Source organism: Salmo salar, chromosome ssa07, assembly GCF_905237065.1.
Source record: "Salmo salar chromosome ssa07, Ssal_v3.1, whole genome shotgun sequence".
In the NCBI taxonomy this organism is placed as follows: domain Eukaryota; kingdom Metazoa; phylum Chordata; class Actinopteri; order Salmoniformes; family Salmonidae; genus Salmo; species Salmo salar.
The window spans coordinates 1,824,230-1,842,653 of record NC_059448.1 but is presented as its reverse complement, the minus strand read 5'-3'; the positions used below and the strand labels follow the sequence as shown (position 1 = coordinate 1,842,653).

At 47.8% G+C, this 18,424-nt stretch overlaps 1 protein-coding gene across 1 annotated transcript; it reads right to left on the bottom strand.

Annotated features, from left to right (window-relative positions):
• Positions 1–1,578: 1,578 nt before the first annotated feature.
• On the bottom strand, positions 1,579–18,184 carry asgr1a (asialoglycoprotein receptor 1a). Its single transcript, XM_045721398.1, has 8 exons — positions 17,921–18,184; positions 16,721–16,837; positions 16,362–16,466; positions 12,292–12,363; positions 11,969–12,061; positions 2,388–2,542; positions 2,189–2,298; positions 1,579–1,811 (listed from the first exon to the last, which is right to left on the bottom strand). The coding sequence occupies exons 1-8, from the start codon at positions 18,033–18,035 to the stop codon at positions 1,655–1,657; spliced, it is 924 nt and encodes a 307-aa protein (XP_045577354.1). The 5' UTR covers positions 18,036–18,184; the 3' UTR covers positions 1,579–1,654.
• Positions 18,185–18,424: the final 240 nt, after the last annotated feature.

Below are 18,424 nucleotides of genomic sequence, written 5' to 3'. Positions count from 1 at the left end.
TGTGTGTGTGTGTATCAGTGTGTGAGTTATGTGTGTATCCGTGTGTGTGTATCAGTGTGTGAGTAATGTGTGTATCAGTGTGTGTGTATCAGTGTGTGTGTGTATCAGTGTGTGTGTGTGTGTATCAGTGTGTGTGTGTGTGTGTATCAGTGTGTGTGTGTGTGTGTATCAGTGTGTGTGTGTATCAGTGTGTGTGTGTGTGTATCAGTGTGTGTGTGTGTGTGTATCAGTGTGTATGTGTATCAGTGTGTGAGTTATGTATCAGTGTGTGTGTATCAGTGTGTGTGTGTATCAGTGTGTGTGTGTATGTGTATCAGTGTGTGAGTTATGTGTGTATCAGTGTGTGTGTGTGTGTGTGTGTGTGTGTGTGTGTGTGTGTGTGTGTGTGTGTGTGTGATCAGTGTGTGAGTTATGTGTGTATCAGTGTGTGTGTGTGTGTGGGTGTGTGTGTGAGTTATGTGTGTATCAGTGTGTGAGTGTGTGTCAGTGTGTGAGTTATGTGTGTATCAGTGTGTGTGTGTGTGGTGTGTGTGTGTGTGTGTGTGTGTGTGTGTGTGTGTGTGTGTGTGTGAGTTATGTGTGTATCAGTGTGTGAGTGTGTGTGAGTCATGTGTGTATCAGTGTGTGAGTGTGTATCAGTGTGTGAGTGTGTATCAGTGTGTGTGTGAGTGTGTATCAGTGTGTGAGTGTGTATCAGTGTGTGTGTATCAGTGTGTATCAGTGTGTGAGTTATGTGTGTATCAGTGTGTGTGTGTGTGTGTGTGTGTATCAGTGTGTGAGTTATGTGTGTATCCGTGTGTGTGTATCAGTGTGTGAGTTATGTGTGTATCAGTGTGTGAGTTATGTGTGTATCAGTGTGTGTGTATCAGTGTGTGTGTATCAGTGTGTGTGTGTGTATCAGTGTGTGTGTATCAGTGTGTGAGTTATGTATCAGTGTGTGTGTGTGTGTGTATCAGTGTGTATGTGTATCAGTGTGTGAGTTATGTATCAGTGTGTGTGTATCAGTGTGTGTGTGTATCAGTGTGTGTGTGTATGTGTATCAGTGTGTGAGTTATGTGTGTATCAGTGTGTGTGTGTGTGTGTGTGTGTGTGTGTGTGTGTGTGTGTGTGTGTGAGAGTATGTGTCTATCAGTGTGTGTGTGTGTATCAGTGTGTGAGTTATGTGTGTGTGTGTGTGGGTGTGTGTGTGAGTTATGTGTGTATCAGTGTGTGAGTGTGTGTCAGTGTGTGAGTTATGTGTGTATCAGTGTGTGTGTGTGTGGGTGTGTGTGTGTGTGTGTGTGTGTGTGTGAGTTATGTGTGTATCAGTGTGTGAGTGTGTGTGAGTCATGTGTGTATCAGTGTGTGAGTGTGTATCAGTGTGTGTGTGAGTGTGTATCAGTGTGTGAGTGTGTATCAGTGTGTGTGTATCAGTGTGTATCAGTGTGTGAGTTATGTGTGTATCAGTGTGTGTGTGTGTGTCAGTGTGTGTGTGTATCAGTGTGTGTGTGTATCAGTGTGTGTGTGTGAGTTATGTGTGTGTCAGTGTGTATCAGTGTGTGTGTGTCAGTGTGTGTGTGTGAGTTATGTGTGTGTCAGTGTGTGAGTTGTGTGTGTATCAGTGTGTGTGTATGAGTTATGTGTGTGTCAGTGTGTGAGTGTGTGTGTGTGTGAGTTATGTGTGTGTGAGTGTGTGTCCCTGACAGACGTAGCGGTAACTACGGGAACAGTGATCATCATTCAGTTGTCCGTTGGCGTGTATCATCGCACAGTCCTCTGTCCCGCCCAGGCCATGACCTTTCCAGTTATCAGGCTGGCCCGGCTTCCACTGGCTAAACACACACACACACACACACACACACACACACACACACACGGTCAGAAAACACAGGCACACAGACCTTTGTACAAATCACATTACAGTCAAGAAGGATTCACACATTTCAAAGAACACAGATAAATGGACACTTACGGGTCCAAAACATACCATAAAGAGTTATGATACACACACACACACACTACCAGAACACACACTACCAGAACACACACACACTACCAGAACACACACACACTACCAGAACACACACACACTACCAGAACACACACACACTACCAGAACACACACACACTACCAGAACACACACACGCTACCAGAACACACACACTACCAGAACACACACACGTTACCAGAACACAGTGGTGGTGGTACCTGCGGTCCATGATGTAAGGTGATCCATCCACCCACTCCCAGTCTCCTGTTCTCTCATCTGACAGTCCAATCCAGAAGAACAGCGGCTTGGTACCGCCTGTCACAAAGTCCTGGCAACACACACACACACACACACACACACAAGAGTTAGGACATGTCCCGCGTGTGGTGTTTGTGTATGTGCCTACGTGTGTCTTACCCAGTCCTGTTTAGTCTTCAGTACAGCCAGATGGGCGTTGTAGTTAGTGCAGAAATCTCTAGCCTGGTTCCATGGCAACCCGTCAGAGGAGAAGAAGTAGCAGGAGGAGGAACCAGACAACACCCAGCCTAGTGGACAGCACCCTGACGCTGTGACTACACAAACACAGATTACAATAGTAGCAGGATGAGGGACCAGACAACACCCAGCCTAGTGGACAGCACCCTGACGCTGTGACTACACAAACACAGATTACAATAGTAGCAGGATGAGGGACCAGACAACACCCAGCCTAGTGGACAGCACCCTGACGCTGTGACTACACAAACACAGATTACAATAGTAGCAGGATGAGGGACCAGACAACACCCAGCCTAGTGGACAGCACCCTGACGCTGTGACTACACAAACACAGATTACAATAGTAGCAGGATGAGGGACCAGACAACACCCAGCCTAGTGGACAGCACCCTGACGCTGTGACTACACAAACACAGATTACAATAGTAGCAGGATGAGGGACCAGACAACACCCAGCCTAGTGGACAGCACCCTGACGCTGTGACTACACAAACACAGATTACAATAGTAGCAGGATGAGGGACCAGACAACACCCAGCCTAGTGGACAGCACCCTGACGCTGTGACTACACAAACACAGATTACAATAGTAGCAGGATGAGGGACCAGACAACACCCAGCCTAGTGGACAGCACCCTGACGCTGTGACTACACAAACACAGATTACAATAGTAGCAGGATGAGGGACCAGACAACACCCAGCCTAGTGGACAGCACCCTGACGCTGTGACTACACAAACACAGATTACAATAGTAGCAGGATGAGGGACCAGACAACACCCAGCCTAGTGGACAGCACCCTGACGCTGTGACTACACAAACACAGATTACAATAGTAGCAGGATGAGGGACCAGACAACACCCAGCCTAGTGGACAGCACCCTGACGCTGTGACTACACAAACACAGATTACAATAGTAGCAGGATGAGGGACCAGACAACACCCAGCCTAGTGGACAGCACCCTGACGCTGTGACTACACAAACACAGATTACAATAGTAGCAGGATGAGGGACCAGACAACACCCAGCCTAGTGGACAGCACCCTGACGCTGTGACTACACAAACACAGATTACAATAGTAGCAGGATGAGGGACCAGACAACACCCAGCCTAGTGGACAGCACCCTGACGCTGTGACTACACAAACACAGATTACAATAGTAGCAGGATGAGGGACCAGACAACACCCAGCCTAGTGGACAGCACCCTGACGCTGTGACTACACAAACACAGATTACAATAGTAGCAGGATGAGGGACCAGACAACACCCAGCCTAGTGGACAGCACCCTGACGCTGTGACTACACAAACACAGATTACAATAGTAGCAGGATGAGGGACCAGACAACACCCAGCCTAGTGGACAGCACCCTGACGCTGTGACTACACAAACACAGATTACAATAGTAGCAGGATGAGGGACCAGACAACACCCAGCCTAGTGGACAGCACCCTGACGCTGTGACTACACAAACACAGATTACAATAGTAGCAGGATGAGGGACCAGACAACACCCAGCCTAGTGGACAGCACCCTGACGCTGTGACTACACAAACACAGATTACAATAGTAGCAGGATGAGGGACCAGACAACACCCAGCCTAGTGGACAGCACCCTGACGCTGTGACTACACAAACACAGATTACAATAGTAGCAGGATGAGGGACCAGACAACACCCAGCCTAGTGGACAGCACCCTGACGCTGTGACTACACAAACACAGATTACAATAGTAGCAGGATGAGGGACCAGACAACACCCAGCCTAGTGGACAGCACCCTGACGCTGTGACTACACAAACACAGATTACAATAGTAGCAGGATGAGGGACCAGACAACACCCAGCCTAGTGGACAGCACCCTGACGCTGTGACTACACAAACACAGATTACAATAGTAGCAGGATGAGGGACCAGACAACACCCAGCCTAGTGGACAGCACCCTGACGCTGTGACTACACAAACACAGATTACAATAGTAGCAGGATGAGGGACCAGACAACACCCAGCCTAGTGGACAGCACCCTGACGCTGTGACTACACAAACACAGATTACAATAGTAGCAGGATGAGGGACCAGACAACACCCAGCCTAGTGGACAGCACCCTGACGCTGTGACTACACAAACACAGATTACAATAGTAGCAGGATGAGGGACCAGACAACACCCAGCCTAGTGGACAGCACCCTGACGCTGTGACTACACAAACACAGATTACAATAGTAGCAGGATGAGGGACCAGACAACACCCAGCCTAGTGGACAGCACCCTGACGCTGTGACTACACAAACACAGATTACAATAGTAGCAGGATGAGGGACCAGACAACACCCAGCCTAGTGGACAGCACCCTGACGCTGTGACTACACAAACACAGATTACAATAGTAGCAGGATGAGGGACCAGACAACACCCAGCCTAGTGGACAGCACCCTGACGCTGTGACTACACAAACACAGATTACAATAGTAGCAGGATGAGGGACCAGACAACACCCAGCCTAGTGGACAGCACCCTGACGCTGTGACTACACAAACACAGATTACAATAGTAGCAGGATGAGGGACCAGACAACACCCAGCCTAGTGGACAGCACCCTGACGCTGTGACTACACAAACACAGATTACAATAGTAGCAGGATGAGGGACCAGACAACACCCAGCCTAGTGGACAGCACCCTGACGCTGTGACTACACAAACACAGATTACAATAGTAGCAGGATGAGGGACCAGACAACACCCAGCCTAGTGGACAGCACCCTGACGCTGTGACTACACAAACACAGATTACAATAGTAGCAGGATGAGGGACCAGACAACACCCAGCCTAGTGGACAGCACCCTGACGCTGTGACTACACAAACACAGATTACAATAGTAGCAGGATGAGGGACCAGACAACACCCAGCCTAGTGGACAGCACCCTGACGCTGTGACTACACAAACACAGATTACAATAGTAGCAGGATGAGGGACCAGACAACACCCAGCCTAGTGGACAGCACCCTGACGCTGTGACTACACAAACACAGATTACAATAGTAGCAGGATGAGGGACCAGACAACACCCAGCCTAGTGGACAGCACCCTGACGCTGTGACTACACAAACACAGATTACAATAGTAGCAGGATGAGGGACCAGACAACACCCAGCCTAGTGGACAGCACCCTGACGCTGTGACTACACAAACACAGATTACAATAGTAGCAGGATGAGGGACCAGACAACACCCAGCCTAGTGGACAGCACCCTGACGCTGTGACTACACAAACACAGATTACAATAGTAGCAGGATGAGGGACCAGACAACACCCAGCCTAGTGGACAGCACCCTGACGCTGTGACTACACAAACACAGATTACAATAGTAGCAGGATGAGGGACCAGACAACACCCAGCCTAGTGGACAGCACCCTGACGCTGTGACTACACAAACACAGATTACAATAGTAGCAGGATGAGGGACCAGACAACACCCAGCCTAGTGGACAGCACCCTGACGCTGTGACTACACAAACACAGATTACAATAGTAGCAGGATGAGGGACCAGACAACACCCAGCCTAGTGGACAGCACCCTGACGCTGTGACTACACAAACACAGATTACAATAGTAGCAGGATGAGGGACCAGACAACACCCAGCCTAGTGGACAGCACCCTGACGCTGTGACTACACAAACACAGATTACAATAGTAGCAGGATGAGGGACCAGACAACACCCAGCCTAGTGGACAGCACCCTGACGCTGTGACTACACAAACACAGATTACAATAGTAGCAGGATGAGGGACCAGACAACACCCAGCCTAGTGGACAGCACCCTGACGCTGTGACTACACAAACACAGATTACAATAGTAGCAGGATGAGGGACCAGACAACACCCAGCCTAGTGGACAGCACCCTGACGCTGTGACTACACAAACACAGATTACAATAGTAGCAGGATGAGGGACCAGACAACACCCAGCCTAGTGGACAGCACCCTGACGCTGTGACTACACAAACACAGATTACAATAGTAGCAGGATGAGGGACCAGACAACACCCAGCCTAGTGGACAGCACCCTGACGCTGTGACTACACAAACACAGATTACAATAGTAGCAGGATGAGGGACCAGACAACACCCAGCCTAGTGGACAGCACCCTGACGCTGTGACTACACAAACACAGATTACAATAGTAGCAGGATGAGGGACCAGACAACACCCAGCCTAGTGGACAATAGACACACCCTACAAATAGACAGACAGACACACTACACACATAGACACACATAGACACACAGACACACAGACACACCATACACATAGACACACAGACACACAGACACACCATACACAGGGACACACAGACACACTATACACATAGACACACAGACACACAGACACACCATACACAGGGACACACAGACACACAGACACACCATACACATAGACACACAGACACACAGACACACAGACACACCATACACATAGACACACAGACACACCATACACATAGACACACAGACACACCATACACATAGACACACAGACACACAGACACACCATACACATAGACACACAGACACACCATACACAGGGACACACAGACACACAGACACACTATACACATAGACACACAGACACACCATACACATAGACACACAGACACACAGACACACCATACACAGGGACACACAGACACACCATACACATAGACACACAGACACACCATACACATAGACACACAGACACACCATACACATAGACACACAGACACACCATACACATAGACACACAGACACACAGACACACCATACACATAGACACACCATACACATAGACACACAGACACACAGACACACCATACACATAGACACACAGACACACCATACACACCATACACATAGACACACCATACACATAGACACACAGACACACAGACACACCATACACATAGACACACCATACACACCAGACACACAGACACACCATACACAGGGACACACAGACACACAGACACACCATACACATAGACACACAGACACACCATACACATAGACACACAGACACACAGACACACCATACACATAGACACACAGACACACAGACACACATACACACCATACACATAGACACACAGACACACAGACACACATACACACCATACACATAGACACACAGACACACCATACACACCATACACATAGACACACCATACACATAGACACACAGACACACAGACACACCATACACATAGACACACCATACACACCATACACACCATACACATAGACACACAGACACACAGACACACCATACACAGGGACACACAGACACACAGACACACCATACACATAGACACACAGACACACCATACACATAGACACACAGACACACAGACACACCATACACATAGACACACAGACACACAGACACACCATACACATAGACACACAGACACACCATACACATAGACACACAGACACACAGACACACAGACACACCATACACATAGACACACAGACACACCATACACATAGACACACAGACACACCATACACATAGACACACAGACACACAGACACACCATACACAGGGACACACAGACACACAGACACACTATACACATAGACACACAGACACACCATACACATAGACACACAGACACACAGACACACCATACACATAGACACAGGGACACACCTCAGGGTAAAGTTTTTTTACCCTTGCTAGTGTTGATATAAAGGGCTGATTTTGTCCGTTTTCCCACTTACAAAGAAATGATCAGTCTATCATTTTAATGGTAGGTTTATTTGAACAGTGAGAGACAGAATAACAACAAAAATATCCAGAAAAACGAATGTCAAAAATGTTATAAATTGATTTGCATTTTAATGATGGAAATAAGTATTTGACCCCCTCTCAATCAGAAAGATTTCTGGCTCCCAGGTGTCTTTTATACAGGTAACAAACTGAGATTAGGAGCACACTCTTAAAGGAGTGCTCCTAATCTCAGTTTGTTACCTGTATAAAAGACACCTGTTCACAGAAGCAATCAATCAATCAGATTCCAAACTCTCCACCATGGCCAAGACCAAAGAGCTCTCCAAGGATGTCAAGGACAAGATTGTAGACCTACACAAGGCTGGAATGGGCTACAAGACCATCGCCAAGCAGCTTGGTGAGAAGGTGACAACAGTTGGTGCGATTATTCGCAAATGGAAGAAACACAAAAGAACTGTCAATCTCCCTCGGCCGGGGGCTCCATGCAAGATCTCACCTCGTGGAGTTGCAATGATCATGAGAACGGTGAGGAATCAGCCCAGAACTACACGGGAGGATCTTGTCAATGATCTCAAGGCGGCTGGGACCATAGTCACCAAGAAAACAATTGGTAACACACTACGCTGTGAAGGACTGAAATCCTGCAGCGCCCGCAAGGTCCCCCTGCTCAAGAATACATATACATTCCCGTCTGAAGTTTGCCAATGAACATCTGAATGATTCAGAGGACAACTGGTGAAAGTGTTGTGGTCAGATGAGACCAAAGTGGAGCTCTTTGGCATCAACTCAACTCACCATGTTTGGAGGAGGAGGAATGCTGCCTATGACCCCAAGAACACCATCCCCACCGTCAAACATGGAGGTGGAAACATTATGCTTTGGGGGGGTTTTTCTGCTAAGGGGACAGGACAACTTCACCGCATCAAAGGGACGATGGACGGGGCCATGTGCCGTCAAATCTTGGGTGAGAACCTCCTTCCCTCAGCCAGGGCATTGAAAATGGGTCGTGGATGGGTATTCCAGCATGACAATGACCCAAAACACACGGCCAAGGCAACAAAGGAGTGGCTCAAGAAGAAGCACATTAAGGTCCTGGAGTGGCCTAGCTAGTCTCCAGACCTTAATCCCATAGAAAATCTGTGGAGGGAGCTGAAGGTTCGAGTTGCCAAACGTCAGCATCGAAACCTTAATGACTTGGAGAAGATCTGCAAAGAGGAGTGGGACAAAATCCCTCCTGAGATGTGTGCAAACCTGGTGGCCAACTACAAGAAACGTCTGACCTCTGTGATTGCCAACAAGGGTTTTGCCACCAAGTACTTAGTCATGTTTTGCAAAGGGGTCAAATACTTATTTCCCTCATTAAAATGCAAATCATTTCATAAAAATTTTGACATGTGTTTTTCTGGATTTTTTTGTTGTTATTCTGTCTCTCACTGTTCAAATAAACCAACCATTAAAATTATAGACTGATCCTTTCTTTGTCAGTGGGCAAACGTACAAAATCAGCAGGGGATCAAATACTTTTCCCCCCCACTGTAGTTTTAATACATGTAACCCTAACCCATGTAACCCTAACCCATGTAACCCTAACCCATGTAACCCATGTAACCCTAACCCTAACTCATGTAACCTTAACCCATGTAACCCTAACCCATGTAACCCTAACCCATGTAACCCTAACCCTAACCCATGTAACCCTAACCCTAACTCATGTAACCTTAACCCATGTAACCCTAACCCATGTAACCCTAACCCATGTAACCCATGTAACCCTAACCTTAACCCTAACCCTAACCCATGTAACCCTAACCCATCTAACCCATGTAACCCTAACCTTAACCCTAACCCTAACCCATGTAACCCTAACCCATGAAACCCTAACCTTAACCCTAACCCTAACCCATCTAACCCTAACCCATGTAACCCTAACCCTAACCCATGTAACCCTAACCCATGTAACCCATGTAACCCTAACCCTAACCCATGTAACCCTAACCCTAACCCATGTAACCCATGTAACCCATGTAACCCTAACCCTAACCCATGTAACCCTAACCCTAACCCATGTAACCCATGTAACCCATGTAACCCTAACCCATGTAACCCTAACCCATGTAACCCTAACCCTAACCCATGTAACCCTAACCCTAACCCATGTAACCCATGTAACCCATGTAACCCTAACCCTAACCCATGTAACCCTAACCCTAACCCTAACCCATGTAACCCTAACCCATGTAACCCTAACCCATGTAACCCTAACCCATGTAACCCATGTAACCCTAACCCATGTAACCCTAACCTTAACCCATGTAACCCTAACCTTAACCCATGTAACCCTAACCCATGTAACCCTAACCCATGTAACCCTAACCCTAACCCATGTAACCCTAACCCATGTAACCCTAACCCATGTAACCCTAACCCATCTAACCCTAACCCTAACCCATGTAACCCTAACCCATGTAACCCTAACCCATGTAACCCTAACCCATGTAACCCATGTAACCCTAACCCATGTAACCCTAACCCTAACCCATGTAACCCTAACCCATGTAACCCATGTAACCCTAACCCATGTAACCCTAACCCTAACCCATGTAACCCTAACCCTAACCCATGTAACCCATGTAACCCTAACCCATGTAACCCTAACCCTAACCCATCTAACCCTAACCCTAACCTTAACCCTAACCCATGTAACCCTAACCCATGTAACCCTAACCCTAACCCATGTAACCCTAACCCATGTAACCCTAACCCATGTAACCCATGTAACCCTAACCCATGTAACCCATCTAACCCTAACCCATGTAACCCTAACCCATGTAACCCATGTAACCCTAACCCATGTAACCCATGTAACCCTAACCCTAACCCATGTAACCCTAACCCATGTAACCCTAACCCATGTAACCCATGTAACCCTAACCCATGTAACCCATGTAACCCTAACCCATGTAACCCTAACCCTAACCCATCTAACCCTAACCCTAACCTTAACCCTAACCCATGTAACCCTAACCCATGTAACCCTAACCTTAACCCATCTAACCCTAACCCATGTAACCCATGTAACCCTAACCCATGTAACCCATGTAACCCTAACCCATGTAACCCATGTAACCCTAACCCATGTAACCCATGTAACCCTAACCCATGTAACCCATGTAACCCTAACCCATGTAACCCATGTAACCCTAACCCTAACCCATGTAACCCTAACCCATGTAACCCTAACCCATGTAACCCATGTAACCCTAACCCATGTAACCCATGTAACCCTAACCCATGTAACCCATGTAACCCTAACCCTAACCCATGTAACCCTAACCCATGTAACCCATGTAACCCATGTAACCCATGTAACCCATGTAACCCTAACCCATGTAACCCTAACCCTAACCCATGTAACCCTAACCCATGTAACCCATATAACCCTAACCCTAACCCATGTAACCCTAACCCATGTAACCCTAACCCTAACCCATGTAACCCTAACCCATGTAACCCATATAACCCTAACCCATGTAACCCTAACCCTAACCCTAACCCATGTAACCCATGTAACCCTAACCCATGTAACCCATGTAACCCTAACCCATGTAACCCATGTAACCCTAACCCATGTAACCCATGTAACCCTAACCCTAACCCATGTAACCCTAACCCATGTTGACTCTTCCAGTCTGTAAACATAGTGAGTGTGTTTACCATTGTGCAGGACTCTGTTTATGGAACACTTCAATACGGCTACAGCAGAACGAAGAGACTCCACCTGATCCAATTCCTTCACCGACTCAGACACTATCACACACAGAACACACACACACACACCACATACACCACACACACACACACACACACACACACACACACACACACACACACACACACACACCACACAGATCGTACCAATGAATGTTACATGATGTGCTGTATCTAACAGTCATATTGTTCATGTCTCATCAATGATGTGATAGTTCAGTTTGAGGGATCAGCAGACAATATATCTATATATAATATATAATATATACCTGAATCCAGCTTTCGTTCTGTCATTTCCATGGTGATCTTCTGCCTTACAATCTCCTTCTGCAACTCCGCCTCTGGAGGCATAGAGAGATACAATGTGTGTGTGTGTGGTGTGTGTGTGGTGTGTTTGTGTGATGTGTGTGTGGTGTGTTTGTGTGTGTGGTGTGTTTGTGTGGTGTGTGTGTGGTGTGTTTGTGTGGTGTGTGTGTGGTGTGTTTGTGTGTGTGTGTGTGCATGGTATTTGTGCAGTGGTAAATAATTAGTGCATTTTGGGATTGGTTTAACCCTTAACAGTGAAAACAGGGTGGTATGTGGGTGTGTATGTGGGTGGGTGTGTATGTATGTGGGTGTGTATGTATGTGGGTGTGTGTGTGTGTATGTGGGTGTGTATGTATGTGGGTGTGTGTGTATGTGGGTGTGTATGTATGTGGGTGTGTATGTATGTGGGTGTGTGTGTATGTGGGTGTGTGTGTATGTATGTGGGTGTGTATTCATCGTATGTGGGTGTGTGTGTGTCGGCATCGAGTAATTGTCTCTGGCCCCCTCCCAGTTAGGGGGAGTGATGAGCTCTACAGCAGAGAGTCTCTGGCCCCCTCCCAGTTAGGGGGAGTGATGAGCTCTACAGCAGAGTCTCACAACTCAATCGCTGGTTGAAAACTGTTTTCTGCCCCTCCCAAAATTATCTAGAATTTGTAGATAATTGGCCCTCTTTCTGGGACTCACCCACAAACAGGACCAAGCCTGGCCTGTTGAGGAGTGACGGACTCCATCCTAGCTGGAGGGGTGCTCTCATCTTATCTACGAACATAGACAGGGCTCTAACTCCTCTAGCACCACAATGAAATAGGGTGCAGGTCAGGCAGCAGGCTGTTAGCCAGCCTGCCAGCTTAGTGGAGTCTGCCACTAGCACAGTCAGTGTAGTCAGCTCAGCTTTCCCCATTGAGACCGTGTCTGTGCCTCGATCTAGGTTGGGCAAAACTAAACATGGCGGTGTTCGCCTTAGCAATCTCACTGGAATAAAGACCTCCTCCATTCCTGACATTATTGAAAGAGATTGTGATACCTCACATCTCAAAATTGGGTTACTTAATGTTAGATCCCTCACTTCCAAGGCAGTTATAGTCAATGAACTAATCACTGATCATAATCTTGATGTGATTGGCCTGACTGAAACATGGCTTAAGCCTGATGAATTTACTGTGTTAAATGAGGCCTCACCCCCTGGTTACACTAGTGGTTGCACATATCCCCCGCGCATCCCGCAAAGGCAGAGGTGTTGCTAACATTTACGATAGCAAATTTCAATTTTACCAAAGAAACCCCGATGTTTTCGTCTTTTGAGCTTCTAGTCATGAAATCTTTGCAGCCAATCACTTTTTATAGCACCTGTTTACAGGCCTCCTGGGCCATATGCAGCGTTCCTCACTGAGTTCCCTGAATTCCTATTTGACCTTGTAGTCATAGCAGATAATATTCTAATTTTTGGTGACTTTAATATTCACATGGAAAAGTCCACAGACCCACTCCAAAAGGCTTTCGGAGCCATCATCGACTCAGTGGGTTTTGTCCAACATGTCTCTGGACCTACTCACTGCCACAGTCATACTCTGGACCTAGTTTTGTCCCGTGGAATAAATGTTGTGGATCTTAATGTTTTTCCTCATAATCCTGGACTATCGGACCACCATTTTATTACGTTTGCAATCGCAACAAATAATCTGCTCAGACCCCAACCAAGGAGCATTAAAAGTCGTGCTATAAATTCTCAGACACCCCAAAGATTCCTTGATGCCCTTCCAGACTCCCTCTGCCTACCCAAGGACGTCAGAGGACAAAAATCAGTTAACCACCTAACCGAGGAACTCAATTTAACCTTGTGCAATACCCTAGATGCAGTTGCACCCCTAAAAACTAAAAACATCTGTCATAAGAAACTAGCTCCCTGGTATACAGAAAATACACGAGCTCTGAAGCTTCCAGAAAATAGGAACGGAAATGGCGCTACACCAAACTGGAAGTCTTCCGACTAGCTTGGAAAGACAGTACCGTGCAGTATCGAAGAGCCCTCACTGCTGCTCCATCATCCTATTAGTCCAACTTAATTGAGGAAAATAAGAACAATCCAAAATGTGTTTTTGATACTGTCGCAAAGCTAACTAAAAAGCAGCATTCCCCAAGAGAGGATGGCTTTCACTTCAGCAGTGATGAATTCATGAACTTCTTTGAGGGAAAGATCATGATCATTAGAAAGCAAATTACTCCAAAGCTCAGTTGTCCTGAGTCTGCACAACTCGGCCTTGTCTCAGGATGGTAAGTTGGTGGTTGAAGACATCCCTCTAGTGGGGTGGGGGAGATCTTTGTGGGCTATACTCGGCCTTGTCTCAGGATGGTAAGTTGGTGGTTGAAGACATCCCTCTAGTGGGGTGGGGGAGATCTTTGTGGGCTATACTCGGCCTTGTCTCAGGATGGTAAGTTGGTGGTTGAAGACATCCCTCTAGTGGGGTGGGGGAGATCTTTGTGGGCTATACTCGGCATTGTCTCAGGATGGTAAGTTGGTGGTTGAAGACATCCCTCTAGTGGGGTGGGGGAGATCTTTGTGGGCTATACTCGGCCTTGTCTCAGGATGGTAAGTTGATGGTTGGAGATATCCCTCTAGTGGGGTGGGGGCTGTGCTTTGGCAAAGTGGGTGGGGTTATATCCTGCCTGTTTGGCCCTGTCCGAGGGTATCATCAGATGGGGCCACAGTGTCTCCTGACCCCTCCTGTCTCAGCCTCCAGTATTTATGCTGCAGTAGTTTATGTGTCGGGGGGCTAGGGTCAGTCTGTTATATCTGGAGTATTTCTCCTGTCTTATCCGGGGTCCTGTGTGAATTTAAGTATGCTCTCTCTAATTCTCTCTTTCTCTCTCTCGGAGGACTTGTTACACCCTCGACAACCACTGTGATTATTATTATTTGACCATGCTGGTCATTTATGAACATTTGAACATCTTGGCCATGTTCTGTTATAATCTCCACCCGGCACAGCCAGAAGAGGACTGGCCACCCCTCAGAACCTGGTTCCTCTGGTCTACCCAGTACAGCCAGTAGAGGACTGGTCACCCCTCAGAACCTGGTTCCTCTGGTCTACCCAGTACAGCCAGTAGAGGACTGGTCACCCCTCATAGCCTGGTTCCTCTCTAGGTTTCTTCCTAGCCACCGTGCTTCTACACCTGCATTGCTTGCTGTTTGGGGTTTTAGGCTGGGTTTCTGTACAGCACTTTGAGACATCAGCTGATGTAAGAAGGGCTTTAGAAATACATTTGATTGATATGCTGGGTGTGTGGGTGTGTGTATATGCGTGTGGTGTGTTTGTGGGTGTGTGTGGGTGTGTAGGTATGTGTTTTTGGGTGTGGTGGTGTGGTTGTGTAGGTGTGGGGTTTTGTGTGTGTGTGGTTGTGTAGGTGTGTAGGTATGGGTGTGTGTGGGTGTGGTTGTGGTTGTGGGTGTGTGTGTGGTGTGTGGTGGTGTGGTTGTGGGTGTGGGTGTGGTTGTGGGTGTGTGTGTGGTGTGTGTGGGGGTGTGTGTGGGTGTGTGGGTGTGGTTGTGGTGTGTGGTGATGTGTGGTGTAGGGTTTTTGGGTGTGTAGGTGTGTGTGGTTGTGAGTGTGGTGTGTGGTGGTGAGTGTGTGTGGGTGTGTGTGTGTGTGTGTGTGTGTGTGTGTGTGTGTGTGTGTGTGTGTGTGTGTGTGTGTGTGTGTGTGTGTAGGTGTGTGTGTGTGTGTGTGTGTGTGTGTGTGTGTGTGTGTGTGTGTGTGTGTGTGTGTGTGTGTGTGTAGGTATGGGTGTGTGGTGTGTGTGTAGGTGTGTGGTGGTGTGTGGGTGTGTGTGTGTGTGTGTGTGTGTGTGTGTGTGTGTGTGTGTGTGTACCTGAGGCCTTGCTCTGTTGTAGAGTGGTGGTGTGTGGGTGTGTGTGGGTGTGTAGGTATGGGTGTGTGTAGGTATGGGTGTGTGGTGTGTGTGTAGGTGTGTGGTGGTGTGTGGGTGTGTGTGTGTGTGTGTGTGTGTGTGTGTGTGTGTGTGTGTGTGTGTGTACCTGAGGCCTTGCTCTGTTGTAGAGTGGTGGTGACTGTCTGAACAGCTGAACTCAGGTTGCCAACAGACTTTTCTACTGACGAGAACCTGCTGTCAGTCTTCCTATCTACACACACACACACACACACACACACACCACACACCACACACCACACACACACACACACACACACACACACACAGGAGAGCATGGGTTAGACACATTAGTGTGAGTGTACATGCAAGGCAGTTAACCAACTGTTCCTAGGCCGTCATTGAAAATAAGAAATTGTTCATAACTGACTTGCCTAGTTAATTAAAGGTGAAATAAAGGTGAAATAAAGGTGAAATAAATAAAAATAAACATGCATGTGTACTCACTGCTGACGGAGACAAAGATGATCAGAGCCAATAGGAAGAAAGCAGACAGAACAGGCCCCGCCCACATCCATCTCCCTCTGCCTGATCGGGGCACGAGGCCTAACCTGGACTCTGGCTCTACACACACACACACACACACACACACACACACACACACACACACACACACACACACACACACACACACACACACACACACACACACACACACACACACACACACACACACACACACACACACACACACACACACACACACACACACACACACACACACATACTTCTTGTAGTGAGTTATCCGTACAGCCAGCACACTTCACACACTGTATGTAGCCTGTTGTTACACTATTATTATATATATATATATATACCAGTTATTCTCAAACCTCTCCTCTCCTGGGGACTCTAACCCAGTGGTTCCCTAACCTCTCCTCTCCTGGGGACTCTAACCCAGTGGTTCCCTAACCTCTCCTCTCCTGGGGACTCTAACCCAGTGGTTCCCTAACCTCTCCTCTCCTGGGGACTCTAACCCAGTGGTTCCCTAACCTCTCCTCTCCTGGGGACTCTAACCCAGTGGTTCCCTAACCTCTCCTCTCCTGGGGACTCTAACCCAGTGGTTCCCTAACCTCTCCTCTCCTGGGGACTCTAACCCAGTGGTTCCCTAACCTCTCCTCTCCTGGGGACTCTAACCCAGTGGTTCCCTAACCTCTCCTCTCCTGGGGACTCTAACCCAGTGGTTCCCTAACCTCTCCTCTCCTGGGGACTCTAACCCAGTGGTTCCCTAACCTCTCCTCTCCTGGGGACTCTAACCCAGTGGTTCCCTAACCTCTCCTCTCCTGGGGACTCTAACCCAGTGGTTCCCTAACCTCTCCTCTCCTGGGGACTCTAACCCAGTGGTTCCCTAACCTTACCACACACAACCACACACACACACCACACACACTACACACACACACACACACCACACACACTACACACACACACACACACACACACACACACACACACACACACACACACACACTACACACACACACACCCACACCACACACACTACACACACAACCACACACCCACACCACACACACAACCACACACCCACACCACACACTACACACACAGACACCCACACCACCCACACCACACACACTACACACACTACACACACACTACACACACAACCACCCACACCACACCCACCTCTGGTCCAGAAGGCTCGGTTGTCGCTGGTGTCTGTATTTTGGAAGTCGTCCTGATATTCCGTAGTCATGACAACAGACCCCTGGACGGACCCGGGCTCCACAGCCTCCTTCATCACAGCCTGTAGATATTCTACTGGATGGAAATCCAGAGTGCGTTCGCGACTAAGTCTCTTAGTGGTGTTTGGGACCCAAACTATCGGTCACTGCACCCCAACCTGCACTTTGAGCCACCTACTGAGTGTGTGTGAGTGTTGTGCTGTGTGTGTGTGTGTTTACCCTAACAGTAAAACTAACATTGGGACACGTGTGAGAGAGACCAGCTTTGTCTCTCTCTCTCTCTGAGGTCAGTCAGTTGAAGAGCCCTTAATGCTACTCAATCAAATCAAATCAAATTGTATTTGTTACATGCGCTGAATACAACAGGTGTAGTAGACCTCACAGTGAGATGCTGAATACAACAGGTGTAGTAGACCTCACAGTGAAATGCTGAATACAACAGGTG